A 22,360-nucleotide genomic window follows, 5' to 3' on the forward strand; every position below is an offset into this window, starting at 1 on the left:
CCGTTGGTGATGCCCGAGGCGGGGGTGGACGCGCGTGCACTATTCCCTGCACTTGCGCGCGATGCACTTTACCCACGCCTTCCTGATGCACGAGCTGCATCGAAACGACGATAACTGCGAATCGGAGGAGATATGTGGACCCTCGCATTTGGAGCGGAACGCATACTGGCAAGGTTCTTCGGGGAAAGCTCCGTCTCCCCGAGGTGCATCGACACCTCGAAAGTGCATCGGATAGAGCATCGAGGTCGGAATTCGTCCAAAATTAATTTCTGCATATTTCATAATCGCGAGCCGTTTATTTATGGATGGATATGGTACTCTGAACGTGTCCGTGTAGATGGGTGGTGTGTATGTGAGTATGGGATAAAAGAGAGAAACAAAGCGAGGGAAGAGTTCGTTGATTTCCCTTGGACCTCTCGTTTCGACATGACATATTTGCTTTCAGTCGACAGAGTGTTTGTTTCCTGGTTTATGCGTCACATTGACGTCTGCCATTAAAATAGTTATTTATTAGAGCGTTCGCGCCGTCCGGCGCGTTAGAACGAACCGTTGCAATTTTTTACAGCAGAGAGGGGCTTTTTATGGGACGTTTTTATGGAGACGAAAATCAGAAGGCGGGAGACAAGAAATGGGGGGACTTTTCCAACGACGGAAATACCGTTTAAAAATATAAATTTAGCGTACCAAACATATTTGGCCGAACCGATAATCCCGCTTTCGTCCTGGGGATAAGACTGACAATCTTCAATTCATAATCAGGGTATTCGAGAGAATAAGTCATGAGATTCATCCAGGTTCTGATTTTCCGGTTCGATGAAAGAACTTGGAGTAACTTTCCTCCGTTCGACAATGCTCGTTCGAGATTAATTCTTGCGGAGCCTCAGCTGGAGAATGGGAACCCTTTCATGAAAAGCCTCGTTTTCTCGATCGAGAGGGAATCGCCGAGATCTGCTTACTAAATAAATGATCTAATTCCGAAGAGAACTGAAATTTAACTCAGAGCGCGAAAAGCTGCCCGAAGGTAACGTAAAACAAAAGGAGAGGCCGCTTCGCAAGAATGGATCTTTCACGGCAGATCGCCTTGTAAAATCCAGTTCATCGCGAGATTTAATGTCGATCCAAAGTACCGATCGTCCCATTACCTATCGGCAATTTTAATCAACCAATTTCCAGAATAGCCGGGTCAGTGAATCGCGAGCAGCTCCATTCTTCTCCGCTCGACATGGCTCCTGGAACATCAATTCCCGGGAGCTCTTTGCGAGAGAATGGGACCGTTTTCCCGGAAAAGTCCAGGCTCGTTTTCTCGACAGAGGGAATCCCGCCGATCTACGTACGAAGGAAACGAGCTCGTCCCAGAAACGATCTAAACCGCCGCGCGAAAGGAGAGCCCTGCCACTTGGCAAAACGAAAAAAGTTCCGAAGCTTCGATCCGCGTGATCTGCAGATACTCCAGGAAATTAATCGGTGGATCTCGGATAATGAGAAAACGAGGGCAGGGCTATTATCGACCGAACACTTTGACGTGGTTCATCCTCGCCGACGATCTAGAAATAAAATTTCCGAGAAATTACCGCGTCCCTTGGAGACGACTCGACTCCCCAAATCGTCTGAAAATTTGCGAAAATACCATTTAAAGGTATTTTTCTTTTTTTTTTTTTTCTTATGCTCGCGGAAAGGATCGAGAATAATAAAATTCTCGATTATCCGATTTCCATCAAAGTGAGGATTGAATTCATTGGGGTTGTATATCGATGAGGAGAAATTAGTCCTGCGATTTTATGACCGATGATAGAATTTCCGAAAAATCTTCGGAAATACGTTTTAAGGGTATTTTTAATAACTAATGAAATAATCGACGACTATTCCGGATTATTTGATTTCGGGGACGAAAAAAAAATGAATATTGGAATTAAAGATGTCGGATGTCGATGGATAAAATGTCGAGATTAATGTCTCATGTTGTAGTGATAAGTGGCCGCATTTTAGGGTTATACCCTCCGTGTCACATAATTGATAAGGCTTTTCTTTTTTCCATTCCTTTTCTAGTAAGCACGACCTGGTCTAATTTCGGACTTCTTCGGCCGTCTAAAAATAATACGTAAAAATAGCAACTCGAAATATAAATGAAAATAGACGTATAAATAGAAAACGGACGTAAGTCGGGCATGACAACGTACGTTAGGTTCTAGATATAAGTGTTACAGTTGACTTACAATTGAGATAATGCACTTTAGTCATTGAAGTTTGTGTTTTCGCAGTACATATACCGCGTAATGGTCTACAAAGAAATATCCATAATACTTAAACACTCCAAATGAATAATGAATTTTTCTCGTCACGTTACGACACATATTTCTGTAATCATCGTGAATCTCTCTGGATTCATTTTTTTTTCGCGTGGCTTTATCCGCCACCATTTAATATGCGGAAATAACGTCACTGCTGTTATCATTCGATCGCGTTATTCGGGATTCGCGAACGCGTGCGAGTAACTGTTCGAAATTTCGCGGTTTTAAATCGAGCCGCTCCAAAATCACTGATAAGCCCTTTAGTAAGTTCCCATTGTTCCAGATAGAGTTGGCCGGAATTACGTGATATCGGGGAAACATTACGTCATTCCCGGCGTGTGACCTTTCAGAGCGTTCCTACGTACGTCATCGGCTTGGAAAGTAATTATTTAAAAAGAGAAACTCATGCCACGGAACCCCCGATTTCGGTCATACCCGGTATAATTATAAATAAGAGTTCTCCGAAATAACGGCGCCTTCTGGGAACCGCTGGGAGAAATTGATTGAGTATTCCGATCGACTCGTAGAAATGACTACGAAGCCCTGGCTCTCCCACGCACTTGCCATCATTTACTCGGCATTCACCAAATTGCATTTTCCCGGTTATCGAGCACGATGGACCAATCACTGGTCCGAGCACTCGACAGAGAATCAATCGAACTTCCAAGGGCCCTTTAAAAAGAATTTCTACAAGCCCCACCACCGCCCCCGACAGGAATGAATTCTTCGAAATTCCCCAAATACTCTGATATTAATAGTAAAAATCGATCCATCAGTTACACCTCCATTAATTAAATTGCATTTGTCCCACATTCGGAATCCGGCCTCATCAGATATTCGAGGGGGAGCTCTTGCTCGAGTTTTGAACAGGTTCTCTCCATTGTACGTAGCTTCTACTTTCCTCTGAAAGTGTAATTGCAGTAAAACCCTCCACCCGGAACAGGGTTGACAGAACCTCGCAGTAAAGAGGAACCACCACTTAGGATCGGATGTTAAAAAGAAAAAGAATTATTTTGAGAATTTCACCCCGATCTTTCCCGACACCTTTGTCCCGAGGATGGAAGAAAATCCTGAAAATTAATAATTACAAATCGATACAAAACGAGTATGGCTAGTTGGGTGTAATGAAATTAGGTAATGCCGATGACTTCACTCGTATATGGAAAACCAAGAAGAGTACCTAGAGTCTGGACACATTGGTTTAGATCCAGGGGAAATTCTAAAAAATCGCGAAATCAAAGTCTGGTTTATGATCGAATGGGACAGAAATTCGCGGCAGAAGGGACAGTGAAATAGAGTGATACGTTTCAGAATAAACGTCCCAGGCCTGTTTTTTCGTTCTCGTCCAATCTGGAAGGACTCGGTGCTTCGAAGCAAGGTGAGGCTTTTATTCCCCGCATTTCTGCATGCAGTGCATCCTTCGCCGGTAACGAGGGGAACAAATAAACCCAGACTTCCGCCCGGGCAAGATATTCCCTCTGGAGATGTTACTCCTTCGGGATGCTCTTCCATTCCTCCCTCCCTCGCCCACGTTTAACGAGAATGCAATCTACACCGAGGATGTTTCGTCATTTCCACTCCGAAGTAGCGAGAGGAGTGAAAGAATTTCCATGACCCGCCGCCATCTTGGAGTCGTATAAAGGCGAGGCGAAATTTAGGCGTTGCGAAAATATCGGGTAAAGAATTATGGAGCGAGCTCAGAGAGGAGGTAGGCTTTCTTTTCGGCGAAACTACGACCGAAGGACAAAGCCGCCTCAACTGCGAAAGTTATCCTTGGACCGAGAGGACACTTGGGAGAACTTGATAAAAATGGAAGACCTTACGTAGAGCCGTACTCTCGTCCTAAATTTAATGGTATGAATTTTTGCCCGTACTTCACTTTCGAAAAATATGGATTTTATTCAGAATCGAGCTAAAACATCGGAGTTTTTGGACAATTGAAACGTCGAGCTAATTAATTTCCCCAGCCGCAGAGCTGATGCACTTCCTCGAGGCCACGGTCATGTAACGCACATGTCGACCCTGCATGCAATGACGGTGAATCCCGCGAACAGGAATCATGCGCATCTGCAGCATACCAGTGACCGATTAATTAATCCGCCCCAACTGACCTATCCCACACAATGACCCAAATACTGATGTGTCATAAAACGCGGAAGATACATCGGTCATCCAACGCCCTGGCAGAAACGCTTTCAACTGCGTTCGCGAAATTGTCATTCCGCCCACCTTGAAGAACCGAACATTTCCAAATTTCATGCTGGCATGACAAAAAAAAAAATATAAAATAAAATATAAAATGAATGAGAAAGTCCCCCTCTGATATTACTCATTTTGGACATCTCTAAGCAGCTCGGACACGCGGCGGATTTATTTCAGGCCATCTATTTCCGATATTTCGGTCGTTCGGAGGAGGATGTTTGCCCTTCGAGACTTTTCGCCCTGGTTTTCGAAAGGAGGGTGACTCGTCGTTCGCGATGTTCGTCTCCGATTGGCGGCTTCTCCATTTGGGTTTACGAGTAGCCATGGTTCAATGGCAGTTAAACGTCTATTTCGCTCTGCGACCGGTGTCTCACAGCACTCTATGGAGAATGGGTAAAGCAAACAGGTGTTAGAGGGTACTCGAGATGATTATTTGACCGACTTGATTCGGCTCCTACGCGATCTCGACTTGCGTATGAGCGCACTTGCCGGATATGCCGGGCTGCTCATAAATAGCTCGATTAGATCATTCGGATCGGACCGTAGGAATGTCTTCCCGGAGGTACCGAATTAATAAATTCCCGGAACGATTCGTCTTGCCGACAAAAGTCGGATTTACCGGTCCAATTTCTGCTTCCATCTTGTCCAAGAAAACTCGCACGGCGCCACGTCCGGGGGCCTCTTTCTCGATATTCCAAACAAATCCCGATTTTTCAGTTCAAAGAAGTCTCTCCACCACAGGTCGGAATAAAAATAGCTCGAATGTTGACGTAGAGAATGATTTCGTATATACCACGGTATCACGATATGTGCAGTATCAGCGCTGGATGCACCGTGCAACGTGCAATCAACGCGAAACCGAAACGGTGGTTAAATCCGGGGCGATTAAACATCAAAGGGGCCTCATTTTAAAAGTCGGGATTAAAGTGATAAAACAACCTCTGAATTAAAGACCACGGGATGAAAGTATAAATAAATCTCCCAGGGTGGTCGGCGCACTTCAGGGTCATTGTCAAGTTATTAATAATTCCCCGTACCCGGCTCGAAAAATTGTCTATCAATCGTCTGTTACTCCATTTATTGATACCCCGGTGGAGGCAATAAAATGCAGCAAATCCTGCGTGTTTGCAGAGCTTGGAACAACATGTTAATTGAGGAAGGCCTTAGTGAATCGATCCATCCATTTGTCGAGAAACATTTAACCGTGACTGATCGCTGGCCTTGAGAGAGTTAACTAAGCCAATGAGGGGTAATGGACCTCGTATGTGTTCCGCTGATAATTAACCATGTATTTACTATTGATGTACATCTGCCTGATACGGTATTTAACGACGAATCAACTCGGTGTTAAGGCAGGAGGCGCAACCCTAATCTCCCTAAACCTCTTACGTCAAAGAAAGTAATGTCTGTTATTAAGAGTCGCATCGTAGCGACACGCGTGATTTATTTCAATGACGCAAACGTTGTTTATCCAGAGACATGAGTTTTCGTTCATCTCGCCTGCCCCCGTGTCGTCAGCAGGGAATTTTTCCCCGAGCTTTGGTAATATCAAAAAATCGGAGCCTTATCGCGAGGTCTCTAGCGAAAGTGCTCTGCTATCAGTGATCCTCGATCTGGCAATCGACTTTGCAAAATACTAGAAAAACAGTAACAAATACGTGCAAGCGCCACAGCGTATCGAATATGAGAATTTCGTGAACAAATTTTCCGTCAAAAAAAACAGACCGAGACGCCTTCCATAATGATTTGAATTCATTAAGATCTGCTGCCGGTTATAAATAAGTGATAAAAAAAATAGACTCGCGACTCTTGTCAGGCGGAGTTAAAAATGATGTATCTTCCCCAAGAACCCAAGGATCGATACGTTTCCAAGAATCAATCCATTTGTCAATAGTAGCCTAACATCAGTCAACTTTCGCCGAAGTCGGAAAAAGCGACGACCGATCGCGTCCTCGGAGATTTACATTCCGTATCAACAATCGTCAAGCTTCTACCGAAATCCCAAAGTCTCGGGGGTTTTCGGGGAACAACGAACCCCTGGGTGAAACTATCAACAAACAAACGTTCGATTCGAATTTCCCTTGTTTCGAAATATGCCCTGCTCGGCTCGCAACGAAAATAATGCATATGCGCTGCGATTTAGGTGCAGCGTCGTAAACAAGGCTAGGAGGCGAGAAAAAAGCTCGCTCGACTTGATCTGTCAAAGCCAGCTGAGATTATTATTTTGGCGCCTATTCAACTCATAGGGCCATTGGGATCCTCGGAAATAGAATCCCCGGTTTGTTGACGTTAGCAACGACGGTGGCCGGGTATTGGCTTTTCTACGATGCAATTGCGAGCGATCCTCCTGCTGTGCCAGTTCGATCCATCTATAGTCATTGGCATTATTCCTTCCCACGTATATGCCGAGCCGTTAGGTGCACCTCTCCTGTGAATGGAATTGCGCGCGATCTACCCACGTGTCCATCCTACTACCCCCGAATATCCCGAGTGAAGTAACGACGCCGGAAATAGTACGATTTACGCGAAGCTAAACAGAAATATCTCGAATGTACGAGGACCGAATATGCGTCGCAATCCCCTCCGTGTCCCGGATATCGTAAACCTCGGTTTACGGACACGGTCACAACGTCCGGAAAATCAGAGGCCGCCGAATGGTCTAAAAAAAATAATTCTGGATATCACATGTGCGTTCAAAAATTACACCGAGATATTTTCTTTTCTTTAAATACTTGGAGAATTCCGGGGCTCTCTGAGGGATGCTAAGGTTAACTGCTATCTTAGGGGAGAGTCTCACAATTTGTAAAAAGTTATGAAATTCGATCGGAGAATTATAAGCTATGGTTGTTATCGGAATTGAATGATATCTGGTTGTCGGTACGGATATCTACTTCCTTACCGACTGCGATCTTTGTCAAGCATTGTATAATTCCAGGTGGTTTTAGTCGGTAAGCGTTTACCGTCTGCAGTCATTGCTTCACTTCCGTCGCGATTATTTTGCGTATTTCTTTTTTAAACGGCAATTACCAACGATATTCTGATTGATAGGTACTGCTGGAAACCAGTTTCTTGAATTTTTAGAGAGATTATCATTCAGGGAGTGTTGGTACCCAGAATCCATCTCCATGCGGAAGTCAATGATCGGTTTAAGACCTACCGTTCCTTTTGTTGCATTTGCTTGAGCATAATGTCTGCAAGAGGATCCGTAAGCGGTCTTTCTCCGAGGAGACGTTGCCGATCCAAGTCTCCTTGCATTTGTGTGAAAGCATGTTCCCCGAGGTTAACGGAAGTCTCCAGCTGCGTCGATAGCTCGACCGCCTCGTCCCCTGAAAATAAGATCACCTGTTAACCAGACTGTTTATCCTTCCACCGCGTTCAAATCCCGGTATAAACGTCGGGCAACCGGCGCAAATCGTGTTTCCAAATCGACTGTTATTTCCGATCCGGTTTTATTAGCGAGCCTGCAAAAGCGTTGCCCAGAGATCTGGAATTTTAGCATCCCCGGAAAGAAGAGCCGTCTTCTCGGAATTCGTGTCAAGGCAACGACTTTCGTACGATTTAAATTTCGTTTTCATAAAGCTACACTTGGACATTTCGAATGAAGTCCTGAGAGACCGTTAATGACCTTTCATAGATTCATTCCCCTTTGCATTCTTCAAGGTAGTGCGCAACTTCTTCACGGCGACGCCATGGCGATGTTAATGACTCATAGCACTATTTTAATGACAAGTCCAAAGTTTTAAAGCTGTTAAAAATACTGGTGACAAGTACATTCCTCACCTACAGATGCCTGGTCTTGAATTTCTTATTGAAAATCAGTTTGGTTATCGAGAAATCGCGACAACGTTAAGGCCACGTTAGTGGATGTGCCATGCTAGTGGGTTTTAGTACGGTCGAGATATTAAAATTTAAAGGAAAATTCGTAGTAATACCTCCGAGTAAAGTCGACAGTTTTTGTCGAATCATGGTTAACCAGATGATGTCACAGCTATAGATGGTTCACAAGTGCACTTCGCAATTTACTTTCGAACCCCACAGAGCGTAAGGCTTATTCGACTGGCTTTCAAAGACGGCTCCAGTTTAAGCTTGAAGTAAAGATGACAATATCGATGTCTTATCTGTTAAAGCTGATACGGGGCACTCCTTTAGACCTTTATCACTCGACACGTAAGAGCTAATTCCCGTCCGTTGAGTCGATTGCAAAATTACTTATAGTCCATTACTTGAACTGGTCTGAACAATTCAGGTCTTCGAAGAATCCTCGCGAGCATAAATTTCCAATTATTGATAAAGGCATCAGAAAAATAATTATTACGAATTTAATTCCTAGTAACCGAGGCCCTAGCATGTTTCCAACATTAATCCAATGATAATAACGTTCGAATATCCAATGAAATATTGAGTATTAGAAAATTTGTAAACGTTTACCGTGCAGAGCATGCTGTGGATTGTCAATTATTCGTATTTGTCTGTCAGGAAGTAGAGGCTCTCCGTCCATGCCACCGATGTCACTTGGCAGCTGCCAACAGGCGTTCTCCTGCTCGGCTACGGTCCTTGGGAAGTACAGAGGCAAAAGGACCTCGTATACTCCCAGATCGCAAGGTTCAAGGACGAATACGATGCAATTGATCGAGTAGCTGTACTGCTCCAGGAATCTCCGCACCGTTCCTATCGTACGAAAAGTGATCGTTAATTCCGTTATTACCGTTCCTTATGTACTAACGGTACCGATAAATTGGACAAGTGTCCGTTCAAGGATACGGCATTAACTCACTCAGAGCTATGTGTGTACTTGCATCAGGAGGGTGATTCCTTCTGACGGAACTTATCACTGGTAAGGCGATGCTCCGCAATCCAAGTTCCCGGGCCTTTTGCAGAACGTTTCTGTGGGAATGTAATTATTTATCAATTACTTAAGAAGGTAAGATAGAAAAAATTACAATTGCCGATCCTATCAGACGTTCCTATGTAACGCTAAAATATGTACGCAATTTCTGTAGGAAATATCTAGGGAGATGATACATGGTACAAGATGTGCTTTACCGCTTGGACATACCTATAGCAGCAATGCAAAGTGTTGTGAGCAGCAGTTTGGTACTTGATATTATAAATCGGCCCGACGGTGTGGATGATGAAACGGGCAGGCAATTCGTGACCCTGTGTAACTCTCACTTCCCCGGTTTGACACTCTGAAAAATAATAGTTTACGAGTATTATTACATAGGGAATTAATCGGTACATGAAGTGTAATATCTCGAAGAAGCAGCGGCTGATTTGCGCTTCTTTAACGCAGCCACTTAACAGGTATGGACACATGTAGGCATGTCTTGTACGTAGTCATTGGAGCGCATTTATTGGAATCGACGAGAATCCGTACGGTTTATGGAACAGGTTTTCTCGACGGATCCAATATGTCGGAATCCCACGCGAGGATTCTTATTTTATTATGCACTTACAAAAGTCAGGTGAATTAAGCAAGGAGAAAACAAAGCCGGACGAAGAGTACTCGTAAGAGGTTTCTACGGTGGAGTGGAATGATGCCTCGCGAAGACAAAGCGGTCTTTAAAGAGCGGCTGTGTATTGCATTCGCCTTAAGTATCCTCGACTCCGTTACTGTCACCGAGCTCGTAAGAAGTTGAAGTTCGACTGACGATTTTACACCGCTAGGAAATACCGTTCTGCCGCTTGTTCAGCTGCTCCGGTGATTCCTAGTGGCAGGTAAAATTGAAAAATTCCTTTTCTTTTTTTTTTTAATTTTTTTCTTTCCACGGACGCGCTTAAAACATCGGATATTAATTTCCGATTGCTGACATCATACCGACGCGCTTATCTGCAAACGCAATTCTCAACGGGATTCTTTTAGGCAGTACAATTGAAGCGAGTCATGAAATCGGTTTCCAAAGTAAACCGTTTCATTTTCACAAGTGATGCATCGCGCAGGTAATATCGATCTGTCGTTTGTCGCGGCTAGCAGGTGATACTACTTGTTTTAGTAGGTGAAATTGGGTGTAATCGGTGCGTGCCGAATTTGCAGATCGATATTACTGGGTCGCTTCATTTTCGTGGGAACCAGCCGGTTCCGTTTGGCATAAGTTTTTCAGAAATTTAAACCTCGTCCACCGGCACCACAAATTAATATCAATTATAATTTAGTTTCCACAGATTTTAACGAGATTGTATTTGAAATAATAGCTATAATAATAATAAATGTGCGCACCTTGTTCTTAAGATTTTTGTGCACTCGTCGAATGATGAGTTATTTAACTAACGAGGAATGGTGATAATTCGTGATTTAATTACAGATAATTTTTTCATACGTGTTTATCGGTCTTTATATTGAAATTAATGTTATGTGCTCGCGTAGGTTCAGATGTTGCGTATATCGTTTTAAAGTAGTTTAATGGAAAATACAGCTTTCACCGTATTTTGTAACACTTTTACGGTTGAAGATCACGGCGCAGCGCGAAAGTCACACGGGTTTATTTATTTCGTAAACTATGTGGAAACCGAGAGAGTCCGATAACACGTGTAGTAAAGTGAACGGTGGATGCGAGACTGACAATGAGAAGTCCGTAGGTGCGGAGCCAATTGTAGAGGGGAAAGGCGGCGGTCACTCTACCGTTTAGAACACTGCCGTGCAACTAATAGATTTCTAAATAAGGTTTTGTGACGATTTTCCTACTGAAAGTTTTGATACCACGCAAGCCAATTTGGCTTTTCGGTTGAGCCGATTGAAGCAGTCGCTCTATGATTTATCACATCATATCGTGCACGTAATAGATTCCAGATAAGATTTTGTGACGATTTTTGAATTTGCTATTATCATTCGGTCGATTTTGATCGACTATTTCTTTCCGATAAATCTGAAAATAAATTGTACGATTTTAATAAGAGAGATGTTTTCAGCACTAGATAAAATCTTGAAATAAAGAGTTATTGCATACAATATGGAATCCAATACTAACTGAGAAATAATTCTATATTTCATATGTATTGTAGATATTGAAATTGATTAATAATGTATTAAATTGTAGGTACAGTTTGGGTACCGATAAATAAAGTATGAAATTAAAAGTGGTGTATGATATTGAAACTGTTACGATCATGTTAACCTTGGACGAGCACTTGACTGAGAAACGATTTTATGTTATAATTTCAGCGTGGTAATCGGTTTCATAGTTCTTATGTTAAATGATGTGTGAATAGTACGAACACGGCGTTACGGACGAGTGATTAATTGCGACATACATGAATGCAGAATATATAATTATACCAAATTACGATCTGTTGGTGTGTTTTCAGACAAATAATTTGCTTTTTGTACACTGAGTTATACTACCATGACAGATAACAAAGCACGTTTATGTGGTAAACGATTATGTCAGTCTTATAGTGGTTGTATGTGGTAACGGGCACAATCAAACCCAATTTAAGGCACACCTTTAACTTCGTTGTGAATTTCCATTTTAAGAGCCGAACCAGCACGAGCGAATATTCTTTGGCACATAGGATTGCTATCATCCATAGTTTCATTGGTGCTGTTGACTATAGCGTCGACTTGTAAAACGGTAATATCTCCAGTCCTAGAAGAAAAATCAGATATTAACGATATGGCAATGACCAACCAAGGGCGGCACAGCATTGACCTTGTCTACGACATAACAGATCCTTTAAAGCGTGAACTGCGTACACTTTTTTCCTTAACTATTCAATGCGACTGGTCATGTACTAAGGTGAAACATTAATGCATTATCTACGATGCCGCATATAACCCTTACTAATGCAAATAAAGCAATGCCTTGGCCTCGTTACCATATTGCAATTTTGGTGTTCAGTGGCGGCTGACAAGGAAATGGACTAGTGGCATGATGCGCCGGTTCTCCGAGGGAAGTCGAATAGTCAGTGAACGGGTGTTGAACAGGGAAGTCCGACCATCGTTTCAGTGCCCCCAACTCGACTACTTCCGGGGCCACACCCAATGGTTCCATCAGCCTCATTCAGCTAGAAAATATTTCAAACCATTAATCGATGCACCACTAAAACCTGTCACGATGTCTTAAAAATTTTTCTAATGATTATCATAAATCACAAATGAAATAGTAACACCTAAAGTCATTTCTTTTTGCACTCTGACGTAGCAACAGGGTAAAGTCAAAGATTTATTCCTGCTAAATTCTCATTTCACACGACTCGCTGTTCTTTGTTCCTCATATGGGGGTCCTAACCTCACTTTCAGCTGTCACAGACCATAACCTCGTCGCTCTTCGCAGTAGCAGAAACCGTGCCGTCCTTTTCTTGGTAAGGAAAAATCAATGAAATCGTCCAAATGATATTTTTCAATCGGTAAACACAGGTAAGTTGGTCTTACAGAAAGAGCGCGCAATTATTGGTCATGAGCGCGTATGACTATCGACATCTACTCACACACATCTTTGCACATCTTATTCATTCGTGATGAAGTAGAAGCGGAAAACCTTTGACCAGCAGGCATTCTCAAGGATTCTCCTTCCTCCTTGAGAGCGCGATATTCAAGTGAAACGAGGAAATGTCAGCGCAGTTTTTGGTAAATATTTAAATACATAAGGGCACTGTACAACCGTAGGACTGGGTCGATATTTAAATTTGGAAAACAAAGTACCAAAAGCAATATAGTACTCAGGTCATTCATAACGTAAATTCATTCACTTTCCTAGTTCATTCAAGAATACGTTTTCCAAGCGCAGGAATGACATTTAAATGACATGAACGCAGGCTCCAAAGTAATATCAAATATTAATTTCTTATGAATTGAATTCCATGGAATAAATTAAAAAAAGATATATAACTGACGTTTAAATGCACTTGCATGTATTCTGAACGTCCTGGCCCAACGAATCGCGTGCATTTAAATTAAAATTTATAAAGATGCAATTAGTATAAGGAGAGTTAAAAACATCAAATATAAAAAAGAGTCCCCAACTAAAGCTGCATTTTTTAGTTCCGAGTAACGGGCTGGAGTCTGGAGTACCCAGGGAAATTTAGGAGGAGACATTTTTAATTGGTCAACAAAGGAAGACAGATCAAAGAAGTTAAGGGCGTATTCAGCGACGTACAATGGAAGACACATTGACACATTTTCCGGGGACTCATTTATATTCACGGTGCACAGTAGAAGTGGACAAACCCTTGACCGTTAGACATTTGTCGCGATGTCTTCTCTTCCTCCTCGGGCCAGCAAAATTTAAGTGAAACACGCCTCCAGGAAGGCGGACTAAAAGGTCGGCCAGGAATCCTGAAAGAGGTTTGCATTTCGCTTCCTTCTTTTTTGTAAATACTTCCAGCACGAAAGGCCGGCTTCGATCGTACTGAAAATAAACCAGACCGACTCCGCCGAGCAACTCAAAATGAGTGCCCGTCCCTAAGGACGGGGGAATAAAGAGCCGAAAGGACGTTAGAAATTGAGAGGAATTCGAAATCGATCGGCTGACTGTATTTACGGATCCTTTGGGGAATTGCTTGGATAACTTTGGACGCGCGACGGAAAGAAGGCGAATCGAACGACCGTATTTGAGCAACAGATTAAAGGAACGAGACCCAGCAGAGTCATGCACGTGTGCAACCAATCGGCTAATGCAACGGTCCCCAGAGTTTTGTTAATAAAAAAGAAATGCACGGGGGTGTATACAAGCGGGGACAAATAACGCACGGGTTTCGTAAGCTCGGGGAGATATTTTCCGCGACGCCAAAGACGAGAGCAAACGCAAATTAAACTTGGTTAAATATTAACTAAATTTCAATAGCCTAATAGCAATCCTACTTTTAAGTTAAAAATCGAAGGACAACACTTTTTAACGGTGAATTAATTAATTTAGAACCCTAGCGTGATATCCAGATGCTTTCAGTTCCATACCTCAGCGAGTTCTAAAGAGCACTGGTACTGCTTCGCGGTGCATGCCTGACCTGTACGTGCGTAAACCTGATTTCTGAAGATTTAGAATTAAATCGCATAACCCAATTACCCGGATTGTTTTACAGAGGAATCACGACAGCAGCAACAGTTGGAAAAAAAAAAGAGGTGGACAAAAAATATTCTGCCCAGGAAATTTTTTTCCCAAGCCAGATGCACCTGATGTAAAACACAGCTCCCACTACGACCGCATCGAAGGTATTGTTTCCCGGCGCACGTAGACCGTGGGCTTGTAGGGAGAAAAAACTAAAAATGCAACGGCATGTCACGGGCAATATTGGATTTTTAACATGCACCACCGGAATAGGGTCGGGTATTGATTTGGCGCGAGACGGATTAATCGAATTCTGCCGACAGACGCCAGACGTCGGATTAAGCGATGGAGAGAACTCGTCAGGGCGATAATTGCAATAAGAGGCCAGAAGTATCGAGAGCACGTAGAATCACTTCGGAGTGGCTGCACTTATTGGACAAACCGATCGTTTTCATCCGGAAGCCTTCCCCGAAGAGAGCCAGGGTGTCGTGACGAAGAGGCCCGAGTGCCGGCTTAAACTCAGGGAGTAAGAGTTGACACGATTAATGTTTTACTCCCGACATTTTAAGGAAGGTTGGGCTTTACGCGTCACTAGTAGGGCATTAATCCAGGGAACTTCGAAGCATTACGGAAAAAGTGACTCTATTTCCGGGAATAAAGGAACATTTCCCGGGATGCTGTTAGGGGAAAAGCCTTTGTTGAAAAAAATCCCATGGCGACCGTGTTTTATTCAACGTATATACATGCCCTGTAAACCGCCATCGTTATGGTTTCCCGGCCCATAAGAAGGATTTCTTTCGGTGCAAAAATTTCTGTAAAATGGAATTTTCACATCCTTGCCATTCGGCACAGAATTACTGAAAAATCGTAGGAAGCAGCTTTTCATTAAATCTATTGTTCAAAGTTAGATATCAGTATAACGTAGAGCCCAAGGATTTACAGACATCGTTGGTTGACGCGATTAATGTTTCATTTCAGACACTTTGAGGAAGGTCGAGCTTTATGTGTCGCCAACGAGGGATTAAGCCATGAAACTTGCGACCGAGGTATTGAGGGAAGAGTGGAACTCCTTCGGGGAAGGAAAACAAAATGTTCCAGGAAGCCGTTCCGGGGAAAGCTTTTACGACAAAGACTTTTGTAGTGACGATCCTTTGTTCTTGGATCTTCGTAGTCAGCAAGGTACCCTCGCTATTTCTTTTATTAAATATGTAGCTTCCTCGTAAAAATATTTCGTATCTAAATTGGCATCCTTACAACAGTACTGAATACATATGATCGAATTGTCTTGATTGATAATTTAAAAAAGCAAATGTTATAGTAATTCGTTTGTCACAGGAAAGGAACCGTAGCAAAGGCTATGCTCCACAGCCGACATCAAAAGACTTAAACTTTTACTTCGGTCTCTGTGGAACTTTTTTTTTTTAACGTAATGACCTCGTGCTTGGCTGACCGCTCGATCGATGATCCATATTCGTGCAAGGTAAAACGTGTCAGTTCCTGTCCGATAGTTTATTTCCTTCTAGAAGCAGTCATGCGTCAACAAAGTCTTCCCGTGCCAGTGTCAAATTTTTTATTCAACGGCGCCCACCGTCCAAGCCCAACAAGAAAAATAATTTACTAATAAAATTTTGCTCACTACACTTTTCCGCTCCTCAAAATATTTCCAAAAGTCAGTTTCATTGATATCTACGCTTTTACATATTACATAACACATATTTCATGAAATTGGGAATATCTGGACCAATCAATGTGAAAGGAGAATCCCATCAATCGTAATCCGATGTACAGCAGAGTGCCTTTCAATGCATATCAGTACATTGCACGTAGTAGCAAATGCAGCTAATTTAGCGGATAAGCGTAAGCTACAATTATTTCATCGCTTTATAAGCGAAACATGCTTTCAGCATGTCAAATTCATCGAATCCTGCCAACGACGCGTAAATCCCGAGCAATTTGGAGGTATTAATACGAGCAACGAGTTAGTGATCCAGAAAGAGTTATTTATTATTTAAATCGCCCTCGTAAAATATAGAGCATTATTGATGTGCAGATGAACGTTCCGCGAACGGTAACGGGAATACGTTTCTTCTGCGAATCTAAGTAGAGCAGTCTAAGTACTTTCGTTACCTTGTATTCTGGACGGTCACTGGGGAAGTAGCGGTCTCAGGTAACTTACGTATTGAGATCACAGTATTCAGGTGACATAAGAACCTGGATAAAGTTCGATAAAAGAAAAGCTTGGGAAAACAAGGAAACCGAGGCGTTCTATTGTAGATACAGGAATTTCGAGGGACGCCACCCCACGTAGAAACTGTAGTAAACCTTTATGGGGAGGACCGGATGTGATAAGAAAAACGAATGCAAGATCACATCTCCACCTGCGTTTCGGCGCCACGTTATCATGCGATGGACCTCGAGAAAGGAAAATAACACCTCGGGAGTATTCATTTTTATAACGTCAATTTCTTGGACGTCTTGTTTCGAAACTCTCTCCGGGATATCTCGAGAAATATGCAATGCAATTCCGGGGGCGAAATCCTTTTCAAAGCGTGTAAAAGGCCTTATCTTAAACGACGCAGCGATTTAGCCCTCCCTTAGAATTTCCTCTCCGTGTTTCCGCGCGTCCACTTCTTCCAGAATTTCGCCGCGATAGGAGGCAGAGGGGCCATTTAAAGAGGGAAAGTCAGATTGCCTGGCTATCTGCGTCATCGTAATGGCATAGAGTTTCCGCGCAACTCGGTTTAACAATTACGGTGTCTAGGTCAGTGATAAAAGCCGTAATGCTCGGACGAAGGAGTGCCGTCAAAGGCCGAAGTGGAAGTAGGCGGCGGACCACCGCCGCGTGCACCGAGGAAACCTTTTGACGTGCAAGGTGCAAGCCACGTCGCTCGCTCAACATTCTTGTCGGGATAATTTTACCACACCGGGGGGAAGAAAGTGCCCGAGTCGGGTTAACCCCTTCATCGAGGAGTTTTCCTTCCGCAAAATATCCCTGCAGAGTGCCCAACTCTCTGAAGACGAAAATAAAAAAAAAATAAAAACTAGGGAAAAAGAGGCGTCAGGCCAGAAGATCAGCTCTCATCAGGATTTGATATTTTAATAACGGATGTAAACCTCCCATGACTTAATTATTATTGTATGCAAAAGACATTCACAAGTGTTTCCAGGAAGATGAAAAATGTTCCATAAGTAGGCGCTGGAGTAGTGTTATTAATTTACATAAATCCGCAGACATACGAGGATCCGTTTCACCCCCAGACAATCACCATGGCTGAAAGAGGATCCGAAAGTAGGGGAGCCCCGGTGGCGGTGTTATCCGCGGTGTTGCATAAAGCGAATCGATAAACGTGTGATAGATTTCTTGACCCATTTAGTTGACACGCGTTACTGTATTTCAGGCATTTTCTTTTTTTTTTCACGTCCTTGTATCGTATTCTAGGATGACACTCTGTCATCAATTCTCTGCCGAGATGGAGGTCTCTCAAATGACGGAATACCGTGTCCTCTCCGTGAATATTTTCTCAGGTACTTATCGCACAATTTTTTTCCCCCGATAAAGTGTTAAAATGAGGGAAGTAGTTATCGCACATTTTTTCTTGCCTGACTAAGCGTTCAAACGAGGGATGTAACGTCTTCGTTTATGCGCTCTGTGACGTAATTGTCTTGTAATGACATTTTCCTGGGGCATGGTGGATGTGGCTACTAGGAGCAATGCATTCATGAGTAATTATCGAGAGGGAGGTTTGCTTTGCATCGTGAAAATTCACTTTTAGACCCTCCGGACTGGATCGATGACGGCGCCCTGGTCGATCGATCTGGCGCACTCCGTGTTACATCACGGAGTAACCACCGACTGGGAATTTATCACACGCAAACTATCGCACTCGTCCCCCATGAAACGTGCATCGGCCTCTCCTCTCTGCTAACCTACTAAACAAATGCATTAAAGAAGCCTTCCTCGGCGATGCCGCGATACCGAGGGGCTTCCAGACAAATCTGCTTCTGGCGGTGGAAAATTCGCCAACTAACAATAAGTAAAGTGCATCATATGATTCGTGGCATCGTTTCCTTTCATCATGATTTTGGGCCTTACATAATATAATTAGAAAAAAAAAAGAAAAATTATTAAATTCTAACCTTCTTCCAGGTCGCCTCCAAAAAATGCTGCTTGGATATTCAGAGCTTAGGAAATCCTGAACTTTGGGAAGCAATGGTTACTCCGTGAGGAATTTTAACGTGATGTTCTGTCGTGACATCGCCTTAGATCCGGTTTGTGATAGCGCATCTAATCTCGGTGATACCGTGATAATGTCGTAGAAAAGTTCCGCATTGCTATGCACTTCGTCATTGTGTTTGACGAACTGCTTTGAGGAGGTACAAGGAAAAGGAGCTTATTTTTTGCTGCAAGCATTTCTGTCATGTCATTTTTTCGCTTTTTTCGTGAAAACGACTGTGGCACCAGTAATTACGTGATAGGATAAGTTTGCCTGATTTTCTTTTTTTTTTTTCTATTTCGTATTTCTGATGTATTTGGAGAATATTGAGAAGTATTTCGCCTCGCGGCGTTCCTGCGAAAACATAGTGATATCGTACAAAGGACATTTTCCTGCGGATAACGAGTCCCTTAGAGAGTCATTACTCTTTGTGGGATTTTATTCTACAATTATTTACAGCACACCGAATCACGAAAGACACTATTACCTGAGCCGGAAATCTAGCGGCGGTGTCACTAGGAACTGCCCTTCAAAATCTTTGACATTTCAGAGCGAACTCTATCTACGTCTCTCAAACAAGGCAAAATGTTTGTATTTTAAATCAGGTCGAGCTTTGAGGGTAAAAATAGCTAATGGAGCGAGAAAACCATCTGCCGTGGTATCGTGCCACGAAAAGTCGCGATAAGACCTTTCGCATGGAAAACGTCACTCCGGAAGAACGCGACCACGGCGGCCTCTGAAATTAATTAGTAACATTAATTAATGAAATTTATCAACGCTTCATCCAGCTTCGAGGGAAGAGCTATCAATCGAGCGTGAAGCTCTGGGTCATCGATCCAATTAAAAATCACAAGATTATCAGTGTATTCGTGTGAAACCCCTTTGATCGGCGGAAGAGGAGTTCGGACGTAAATAATTCGCAAATCATTCGTTCGGACGTAAATAATTCGTTAATAATTCATAAAGACCTCCGTATTCATCCGGTATGGAATTTCCACCATCTATGTCGGTCTACGAGTGGAGAGTTAACTGCTTACCCCCCCAGAATTGGAAAATCGATCCCAATCGAATTTGTAAAAAAAAAATGTGTAAAAAACGAGGAAGGAAAGGAGAAACCACTTCAGCGATGGCCTGATCGTCGCGATTGAAAGTAAATCGAGTTACGATCGGATTAATCCGCTAGACGGATACGAGGCGGTCATTCCGCGCTCGATAAAACCCGCAAGTATAGTAAGATAGGCTTAATTCGATTTTAATCCGACCTCGAGTCACAGGAGCATATTCCTCATTGCCCCGAGGTACTTTCCAATCGAGCGAACTACGCACTTGGCGCGGAAATTATGAAAGGTGCGTCATCAATGACGATATTCGCCGTTTGGTTTTGAAAATTTGCATTTCGCGTCATTGGGAACAACTTTTCCCCCTTCTCCCTTTTCGGATAATTGTAATTCCTTCGCCCATCTGCCATTTATTCGAGCTAATGATGCTGTATTTAGTTTCTAGATTAATTTATGGATTATTAATATTTCTTGAGACTTGGTGATAGCGATTAGTCAGTAGATTCATTAAGTGCGTGTAGACAATGTTTGAGAATATGATTCTGAGATTTGGTTATTTGTTTTAGATATATCCTGTGTGGTTTGTCTCGTGCCATTTGTGGTAAAGGTATGACATGCACCAAAGGAGGGTATTAATTTCATTCTGATTTTTTCTTCAAGGGTTTATGCATAGTATTAACTCGCGATCGCGTTGACATTCGAGAAGTCTCCTGCGTGTTCTGTTACCTATGGAAAGTGGATCCAGTTATTAGTACCGTAATATAAGTAGAGTATATCAGCATAAGTGGAGGGTCCAGGTCGTTGTACGGTACATCCCTGATTCCTTTGTAGGAGACAATAAATGCAATTTGCATATCAGTCGTGACTAAGCGGGGCGAAGTCGCTAAACGTTGATATGGTCAGCGTTATCGATGACTATTTTAAATCGACTGGCGAAGATATGTGGACAAAATCATTGTTCCTAATGACATGATCCTGCTCCGAAAAAGTTGCAGAATTCCTTAAAGGAAAGGAAAAGAGAGGTCAGAACTCATAAATGGGGGAGAAAGAGGCAAAGTGACGAAGTCTTCTTCTGACTCTTCAAACTTTCCTAATTTCAATCTTGAGGAGTCCTAGAGGCTTGAAATTTTTCCGCAAATTTTTGAGTGGTAATCATTAACTATTCTTGATGCATCCACTTGACCACTGAAGACGTTGAAGAGCCCAGAATGCCAAATTCTCAGAGTTCTCGAAGAAGTAAGCATTTCGCAAGGTTAGAATGCGGAGCTTCGCCTAAATAAAGTCAGAAGTTCTCTCTTCTTCTTTTTTTCCTCAAGTCACACATAAAGGTAAAACGCTACCAAGAAATGGAAACCACTTGTTCGAACTTTTTAAAACTCCATGGCCTCTCTTCGGCGTCAACCTTGAGGAGTTAGACGTTCACGAGGACTTCGAGGTCCCCTTCTTCGGGTCTCAACGGATTTGTTTTTCAGGTTCCTCAGACCACCATCTCCATCTTACACACATATTTTCTTCATGGTTCATCTGCGATGAAGAACCTCGAAAAGTCTCATAATCGCGGAATCGAAAAGTAATCGTTATCTAATCATTTGCAGGCCTTGCACTTGGTGCACCAAGGAGTTGCGGAATGAATTCTCCGAATCCCTGAAGAAGGGCTAAAGACGTGTCCGACCATTTCAGCAACGTCAGAAATTACCTTGGCATGGAAAGAAGATACATCTTGCCGAAGAAAGGGATCTTCTTGAAGAAGTAGGGCGTGGAGTTACCTGAATCGGAAATCTCTCGATCGGGCAGGCGGGCGCACAGGTGAGCGGAAGTCTGGAGAGGAGTTCCCGGTTCCTGTGGGAGGACCAGGAAGAGGTCAATAGGACGAGAGGAGGCAGTTACGAGAATGCACGAGTCGAGTTATCGACTGGCAAGGCCGAGAGAGCCAAGCGAAGCGGCTCAACGATCAAGGTCGCGCTCGAGGGTCTTCCCGTTTTTGCTCTTTCTTGAAGCGGTGCAGTTCAGCTGCACCTGCAGTCATGAAATGCAACGAAGATCCCCTAACCCCCATGGGGAACCCCGAGCAACAATTAGTCCTCTCGTCCAGCGATCAGAAAATGGGACGATTTCATTCGGTTATGGGATTTCATCGCCAGAGTAATCTCGGCATAAAGAGGCCATTTGGTTTGGTGCATCAGAAATTGATGCACATGACCCTGGAAGGGGAATTTTCATCTAGGAATCGGTTTGCGCAGCTAGTGCACTGGCATAGCCTAGGATTATTGAGAAAATGTAGTTATTAATAATTATTTCATCCCAGATGCAATATCGCGAGGTGCATTCGCACGTGCATCGGAACTGCGCGGAGAGTGCATCCATCCGGAGCGCAACCTTGGACCGCTTGGGGTAGGTCATGGTGAAATTCTCGGAGACGCCTCGTAGGGGAGATAGGGAATATGAAAGGCTCTTTTTGGCAAGGCGCCCAGCAGGGGGGGGGGGGTTCCACCAGTTTTATACAAAATTTAAAAACAAGTGGAACAATTAGTATCCACATTTCACATTAGTTTTACATAATTCGAAAACGCGGTCGCGATCGACGAGCAGTCAAACTCGTGAAACCGTAGATCCATGTC

General features: G+C 43.2%; 1 protein-coding gene across 4 annotated transcripts in view; it reads right to left on the reverse strand.

The window, feature by feature from the left end:
- LOC105697568 (protein GDAP2 homolog) overlaps positions 1-22,360 on the reverse strand; it is a 41,430-nt gene that overhangs the window by 18,255 nt on the left and 815 nt on the right. For 2 of the 4 annotated variants that reach the window (XM_012420974.2, XM_012420975.2), the window contains exons 2-7: positions 12,303-12,491; positions 11,931-12,073; positions 9,547-9,679; positions 9,265-9,374; positions 8,919-9,158; positions 7,648-7,816 (exon numbers count right to left, since the gene is read on the reverse strand). In XM_012420974.2, the coding sequence (XP_012276397.1) occupies positions 7,648-7,816; positions 8,919-9,158; positions 9,265-9,374; positions 9,547-9,679; positions 11,931-12,073; positions 12,303-12,487 (980 nt within the window). In that variant the 5' untranslated portion in view covers positions 12,488-12,491. Of the gene's footprint in view, positions 1-7,647; positions 7,817-8,918; positions 9,159-9,264; positions 9,375-9,546; positions 9,680-11,930; positions 12,074-12,302; positions 12,492-12,596; positions 12,695-12,715; positions 12,936-22,360 lie in introns of those variants that run through there. The other 2 variants (XM_012420976.2, XM_023432295.1) reach the window with 2 other exon arrangements.

Source organism: Orussus abietinus, unplaced genomic scaffold (genome assembly GCF_000612105.2).
Source record: "Orussus abietinus isolate OABI.00-Male unplaced genomic scaffold, Oabi_2.0 scaffold64, whole genome shotgun sequence".
NCBI classification, from domain to species: domain Eukaryota; kingdom Metazoa; phylum Arthropoda; class Insecta; order Hymenoptera; family Orussidae; genus Orussus; species Orussus abietinus.